General features: G+C 72.6%; 1 protein-coding gene across 1 annotated transcript in view; it reads right to left on the bottom strand.

The window, feature by feature from the left end:
* SMOC2 (SPARC related modular calcium binding 2) overlaps window positions 1-3,126 on the bottom strand; it is a gene marked incomplete at its 5' end in the record, with an annotated part of 45,979 nt that extends 42,853 nt beyond the window's left edge. The window contains one exon of the mRNA XM_084228185.1: window positions 3,019-3,126. Within this exon, the coding sequence (XP_084084311.1) occupies window positions 3,019-3,126 (108 nt within the window). The remainder of the gene's footprint in view (window positions 1-3,018) is intronic.
* Window positions 3,127-7,521: the final 4,395 nt, after the last annotated feature.

Genomic DNA, 7,521 nt, shown 5'->3' on the forward strand with positions numbered 1-7,521 from the left:
CCTGCAAGAGGCCGTTCTCGGAACCTGCCCCCGGGGCTGTGGGTCCGCGTCCAGCACACCGAGTGTCCCTCACACCCCGAGGACAAGATGACCACGCGGGGTTGGGCCGGCCCCGTCCGAGGACTCGGGGATGCCGCTCAACCCTCCTCTGCGTCAACCCTGCAGCGTCGCCCCGGGGCTGGCTGGGGAGCGCCGCTCTCCCTCCAGGCACGGGCACTGGCCACCCAGCCCCACCCGGCCCACCGGGCGCAACGCAGTGCCAAGGAGCCCCTGGGGGCCCGCCAGGGCCGCACCCGCCCCAGCTCGACTTCAGTCTCGCTTTCCAGTCAAAGCCGCAGTGACTGTCCTGGGCGTTCGGTCTTTACCCGCCTGCAGGTGGCTTTGAGGAGCGCCCTGGCCTCCTCTGGTACCCCCCTCTGTCTCCGGGGCGACCATGCCCCAGACTCAACCCTGCGTGGCCCAGCCCACCCCAGCCCTATGTCCGCCGCCACGGCTGGACACAGGCACGGACGTCGGTCCCGCTGCCCAACGCTGAGAGCCTCTTGGGCCGGGAGCTTGGACACTGGACCCAAGGCCGGGCCCACCGTCCCTACCCCGGGCTCGGGCACCCAGCAGCTCCCCAGCCCAGGCCCAGAAGGTGGCCGCTGTCCCACCACGAGGAGAGGCCATGGGTCAGGCGTGCCCTGGGGTGTCCCTGAGGGGACAGCTCCAGGTTGAGGGGCCAGCCTCCCTCCAGCTATCCCGGGGGCTCAGCAGGGCCTCCGGGAACTTCTGGGACTTGGAGACTGCAGACCAGGTCCAGTCAGGAGGCTGTGAGGGCCGCATGATGGCACAGGTGTGCCCGGGGCCAGGCCTGGGCACAGAGGCCACGCTGCCCTGGACCTTGTGGGTGACAGGCCAGGGCCGCCTACCCTCTGCATCTTCAGTGGGGACAGACGCCCCGAGACCCACCCTCAGCAGCCCCACGCTCCATGTCAGAGGCTTCTGGAAGGGTCACGGCAATGACCCCTGGAGCCTCAGGCAGACCCCGTAAGTGGACAGCACCCAAAGTGCCCTCTGTGGACGCCCCTGTCGGCCGCGCTCGGGAAGGGACGAAGGAGCTGCCTCCATGGGGCTGTACCTGCTTCCCTGCGACGGGCTACAGACAGGGACGGGGCGCAGGCATCAGGAGGCCTCGGGGAGCCACAGGGGCTCAGGCGCTGCTGGCAGGGGCCGCGCCCACTCTCAGTCTGGGGGGCCCTGAGCGTGGCCAGTGGGCCCCCCGCAAAGGCCAGGAGGGCGGGAGGGCAGCAGGTGCTGGGTCCAGGCGTCACAGCTGGCTCTAGGCCGGGACACATGGAGGGCAGGTGAGAGGGGCCGCGTCCAGCCCTCTGCGCCTCGCCCGGCCAAGCTCGCACACGCAGGATCCAGCAGGCTGCGGGCGTCCGCAGCCCCGCGCCGCTGCGCCATCCCCCGGGGTTTGGCCCTGACCCCCCTGGCCCGGCTGGGGCACCGTGTCCAGGTCATAGTGTCCGCACGACCACTGTGCGCCCAGCCAGCTGACCAGAAGCCCCACATCAACTTGCAGCTGCTCCACAGGCAGCTTCCCCAGCCATGGCCCAGGAGGGAGCGGGAGCACGTCCCAGAGACCCCGGCTTAGCCCTGCTGCCCGCGGGCGCCGCTCCTGACCCGCGGGGGCGTTGGGAGTCAGAAGAGACCCCCAGAGACAGGAAAGGGCCTGAAAAGAGGCCACAGCACAGGCCAGTCCAGCTCGTCCACCGCCCGGGACCGTGTACGGCATCTTACCCCGACTCCGGGAGGGGCTCGGGGCACCACAGTGCGGCCTCAGACCCCCCACCCCCGAGCAGCCGTGTGTGGGGCGCTGCAGCTCGGCCACAGCCCGGGCCCTGAGCAGCCGTAAGGGCCAAGGTGGCCAGGACAGGGCGGGGGACAGGGCTGAGATTTCGATCGTTCCTGGCACTGGCCGGTGATTCTGTCCTTCCAGGGGACTGGCAGGCCTGGGGCGCCCGCCAGCAGGCAGATGGGGGCCGCCTCTGCGCCCCAGGACCTCTGTGGTGCCACAGCTGAGCTGTCAAGCGCGGAGCGTCCGTCAGCCCCGCCCCGGCCCCTGCGGGAGCGGCCCGTCCAGGCGTGTGCCCGGGCGTCCAGGCGCGTGCGGTGGTCAGCCTCCCCGACGGGCCTCGGAGACGGCTGGGAAGCGGGGCGTGGGGAGCCCCGGCCGGGAGCGGCGCTAAGCTCCGAGGGCTTGTGAGGCAGGAGGCAGGGACCCCGGCTGCTGCAGAAGAATTTTAGGTATGAGCAGCAAAGGCTCCTTCCCCCTCCGCAGCTCCCAGAAAGCTCCCAGGACTGCTTCAAATTTGCTGAAAAGCAGAACCGACCGCAGCGCAGCCCCGCCTGGCCGCACAATACGGGCCTTCAGGGCAGGCGGGCCCGCGGCCCTGACCTCGGTGTTTTCTCAAGCACTTGTTCAAAAACACACCGAGGGGAATGTTTTCGCTGCTGCAGATCGCATTAATTACGGGCTTGCACACCCGAGCCGGGCTGCGGGGGGGCTGCAGGCTCGGGCCGCGGCTCGGGCTCGGCACCGCGCACCTGGCCGGCCGCGCGCCCCGAGAAGCCGCAGCTGAGGAGGAGACTCAGCGGCCGCCGGGACCCGGCTCGGCGCAGCGGGCGCCCCTTCTCCTCCGCGGACAGACCCTGAGTCTGTAAAGTCGCTGCTGCTTCCGCACCCCGGGCGGGGGATCTGGGGGGGCCGCCGCGCGGACGCGCAGCCCCTCCTCCGCCCCGGCCGGCGCCCCGGGCCTGCCCGCCGAGGGGGCGCGGGGCGCGGGGCGCGGGGCGCGGGGCGCGGGCGCGGGCGCGGGGCGCGGCCTCCGGCCTCCCACGCGTGGGGCGCGACGCGCAGCGCCTCCCCGCCCCCCGCCCCCCCAGGCTGCGGCGCCCCGGAGGAGGCCGGTCCGGGCCCACCTGCCGCGGAGCCGGGTCACCTGCCCGCGCCCGCGCGCCCGCCCGACTCACCGTGAGCGCCGAGAACCGCTGCGCGCGCGCGGGCCGGAGCCGGAGCAGCAGCAGCAGCAGCAGCAGCGCGGCCAGCAGGGGCAGCCGGCACAGCCGCGGCAGCAGCATGGTCGTGGTCGCGCCGGCGGGCCGGGCGGGCCGGGCGGGCCGGGCCGGGCGGGGGCCGGGGCTGCGGACGCGGCGCTCCTGCTGCTCTCGCTGTCAAGCGCGCGGCGCTTCCCCAGCCTCGCCCCGCCCGCGCCCCACCCCGCGCCCCGCTCGGCGGAGGGGCGGCCGCGGAGGGAGGGGCCGAGGGGCCACCGGGAGGTGCGGCCGGTGGGCGCCGGCCCTCCCCGCGCCGCGCCGCCCGCGCCGCCCGCCCCGGGCCGGGCCGGCCGAGGTCCCTGCGGGCTCCGGGCCGCCCCCGGCCGGCTGCTGGGCGCGCAGCAGGTCCGGCCCGGCCTCGCAGGTCCACCCCGCAGCCGGCGGTCCGGGCGGCCTGGAGGGCGGCGGGGCCGCCCGTGATCGTGGACGCCGGGCGGCTCGGCCGGCGCCCGAGAGGTCCAGCGGCGCGGGGCGCGAGGCTGCACAGGCAGGGCCCGGCGCGGGCTGGACGGCGTCCACGCAGCACATTGCTGGAATAGTTTGGCCCCCGCTCCGGCTGCACAGGGAAAAGCCCCGGTTCTGACTCACAGAAAACCGGGAGCGGGGCGCGTCCAGGACGGGGGCTTGGCCGCGGGAGGCCGCGCTCACGCTCCAGGCCCGGCCGTCGCCCACGCTCACGCGCAGCCCTGGCTCCGGGCGGGGTCCTGGGGCGGGTGGGCGCCCGAGACAAAGGCGCTCTGCCCCCCGCGCCCACGTTCCCACCAGGCCAGGGCCCCGAGAGGGGGGGCTCCAGCGCGCACCCTCCATTCCCCGGGCCAGCGGCTCCTCAGCCCCTCCGTGTCCACGTCCGTGGGGGCCCCTGAAGGCCCAGCGAGAAACCCCAGCAGAGCTCGAGGGGCTGCGCGGGCCCTGGGAGCAGGTGGGGGAAGCAGCTGCAAGCGGTTAAGGGAATAAGGAATAATACCAGGGAACTGGGAAAAGGTGAAAGCCAAGCAAATGCTGCAGCCCGCGGGGTCCCCACCGTCGGGACGAGGCACAGGCCGGCCCTCGCGCTTCCGGGGGCTGCTGTCAAGGGGTCCTCTGCGGTGACGGGAGGGGCGCGTCTGTCCTTGCACCCCGCGGCTGCTGGGAGGCGGCCACGGAGCAACGCGATGACCCTGTCACAGGCGCGGGGAGCAGGGGGCAGAGGCCCGCACCGCCCCGCTCACCCCAAGGGCTCCGGGAGCCACGCGGCAGGCAAGGCAGGCCCTGAGCGCAAGGGGCACCCCCCGGGCGGCCTGGGTGCTTCGGGGGCCCGGCTGGCCCGCGGGCCCCTCGGACAGTGACTCGCCTGCTCAACGCCTAGCGGGGGTCACTGGCCACCGTCTTCCAGGCAGCCCGAGCAGCCCCCCGAGACTCTGCCTTCTCAGGCACGCGGTCAGCGCTGAAGGGCCTTTCTGCCGCCACTGGCCCCTGAGCCCAGACGCCGGGACCTCAAGCGCCACAGAGAGGGGATGCGGGGGCACGGCCCCGTCTCTGCAGCCCCCCACGCCGCCCAGCCCACGCCGCCCGCTGCCAGCCAGGCCGCCGCTGCCCGCGTTTATTTTACTATGCTCGGCTGGAAGGGCTTCGTGCTCGCTGCAGACGCGGGACAATCGCGTTATTATTTCTGGCTGATCCACGTTTGACCAGAAAACGTCGAGTCAGCTCACTGGCTCCCGCGATTTCACAAACACCTGCGCCCCAGCCCAGCCCCCGGCCGCCGTCCAGCCTTGTCCAGGCGGGGGGAGAGGAGGCCCGGCCACAGGGTGCCCTGGGCAGCCGCCCACCCCACGGGGGCCCCTCTTGTCCTGCAGCCCCGTGCCCACGCTGTCCCCGAGGACCCGCTGCTCCTCCCCTTCGGCAACCCCACCCAGCGCTCCACCCCCGCCCCTCAGTCTGCGCTTCAGCGAAGCCTCACCCAGACCCACGGGCTGCCCAGCGGGGCAGCTCCTCCAGGCCTGGTTCTTCCTGCCCAGCCACGGCCCCTTCCGGCCCCAGAGTAGGCCGGACACGCCCCCTGCCCACAGACACCCCCCCCCATCGGTCCCCGAGCCGTCCTCACCTTGCCCCATGAAACCAGTTGTGGTGTCTGCGCCGCAGAGACGCAGCTTCCTGCCAAAACCCTCGCCCAGGCGCCCTCCAGGCCCCAAAACTCTCACCCCGGTGCCCCCTGGCCCCACGGCAGAGCCCAGGCATCCCAGCAAGTGGCTGCTGCAGGCCGGTTCCCTCCCTCCCGGGGAACCTTCTCCCTTCTTCCCGGGAGACCTGGTGGGGGAGGAAACAGCTTCCAAATGGCAACAGGCGTCTGGGCCTGTGGACCACACAGACGCAGGACGCGGGGAGCAGAGCCCTGCCTGGCCTTCTCCCCAGCGCCCCAAGCCCCACCCAGCCCTCTGCCAGCACCCACCCAGTGCCCCCCAGCTCCCCGCCCCGTCCCTGCCGCCCCCAGCCCCGCCCAGCCCCCAGCCCGGGGCCTGCCAGCCTGTCCGTCGCCCACAGCTGCGCCCAGTGCAGAGGCACCCTCAGCAGCGCCCGGCAGCCGGCCTCCCCGGGGCTGGAGAGGGTCCTGCGGCTGTGCTCAGCCTCTGGCCGGGCTGTCGGGGGGACATAATCCCACCCGGGGGCGGAGCTGCTTGGCCCTCATGGGCTGTCAGCTGCACCCATGGCAGACTCTGCACTCCTGGAAGACAGCCCGGAGCCCGGCTGGGGACCCTCTGACCCTGGCCCTGCAGGCCTGGACGCTCCTGCGCTTAGCCCCAAGGCTGGCACGCAGCGGGCGCGCACAGGGCAGCTCATTCCCTGGAGGCTCCCCGCGCACCTGTGGAGCTTGGGCCTGCCCCAGGCACCCAACACCTCGTGGCCACGCAGCACAGGCATGGGGGCGGCCGGGCCAGGAAGGGCGTTGCCACCTGGGTCCTGGCCTCCAAGATCAATATGGGTTCGGGCCTCCCTGGCCTCGCGGCTCGCGGGGCACTGTGTGTGTGTGGAGTCAGAACACCCATGAAATGTCGTGATTTACAGGGAGAAAATGGAATTCGGCATGTGGAGCACACGTGCCACGTCCAAGGAGGTGGCTGGGCTCAAGGCCGCCCGAGATTCTCTTGGACCTGACCAGGCCCTCGGTCAGGGGCGATGGAGCCGGGCCGAGCCGGGCCTGACTTCGGGGCTCAGCGCTCGCTGAGGCGGCTGCGGGGCGGGCGTGGGGCCACCTGCCATCGGGGCTGCCCGGGAGGCCCCGTGTGAAGAGCCAGCCTCTGAGCGCCCCTCGTGTCCAGCGCGCCCTCCCCGTGGAGGCGCCTGCCAAGGCCCAGCGCTGTGTCCCGAGTGGCGGGATCAGTGCTCTCGCGGGCTCCCCTGCGGGGAACGGTCTCCCCCAGAACACCGTGAAGGCGATGACAGCCTCGCCTTAGATTTCAGGAGAGTTTGCTCTGGAATTGGAGAGCTGCGCCCCGGAGAGCTGAGAGAGGTGGGAGGGACCGCAAAGCCACCCCGGCCAACCCGGCCTCCATGGACATGCTGGGGCGGGGCTTTGACGCGCCAGCCTAGGGGGAGAAGGGACCGGAGGGAACAGCCCTGCCGGTGCTGGGCCAGAAGGGGCAAACGGGGTGGCGCACACGGCTCACCAGGGGTGCCGAGGGGCAGCACCAGGACAGACCCCACCAGGGAGAAGCCGCGGCTCCCCCACCCCAGGCTGCAGCGGCTTGGGCTGCGGACCTGGCGCCCAGGGCCCCAGAGTGTGCGGGGGTTGTGGGGCCAGTGTCTCCGGCCCACTCAGCCCTGGGAGGACCGGCCAGATCACCACTGGCTCTAGGGAGAGCCGCCAGGCGCGGGTGACTGGCTGGGCGGGGAGGGAGCACTCCCACTCTCAGAGCTGCTGGCGCCAGGCCGCAGCCGCTGCTGGTAGCGCAGTGGGGAGCACGGGAGGGGAGCAGGCAGGGAGCATGGCCAGGGAGCACAGAGAGCACGGCGGGGCGTGGAGCATGGCAGGGGAGCACAATGGGAGCACGGAGGGGGAGCACGGTGGTGGGGAGCACCGTGGGGTGTACGGCGCTGCCTGCGGGACCTCACTGTGAACGGTCGCCAAGCCCCGCGAGAGGCCCCCCGGCACAGACAAGCGCCCACAGACACAGAAAAGCGCGGACAGCAGATGAGGGTGACGGGTGGGGTTGGGGGGAGGAGCGTCTGGCGGGAAGACGCTCACCCGCAGGTGCTGTGCAGGTGGACGCTTGCCAGACACACAGACACACCCATATGCACACACGTGTGTGCCTGCATGATGCTTGTGCACGCGTGCATGTGCCCTCCAGCACCCCACGCACCCCCATCTCCACCCTCGGCCTGCCGGCTCTGGGACGCCCTGGCCAACAAGGGGCTGGGAGGCCGCGTGGGGTTCTCGGG

This window comes from Talpa europaea (assembly GCF_964194135.1).
Source record: "Talpa europaea genome assembly, chromosome: 2".
Taxonomy (NCBI): Eukaryota; Metazoa; Chordata; class Mammalia; order Eulipotyphla; family Talpidae; genus Talpa; species Talpa europaea.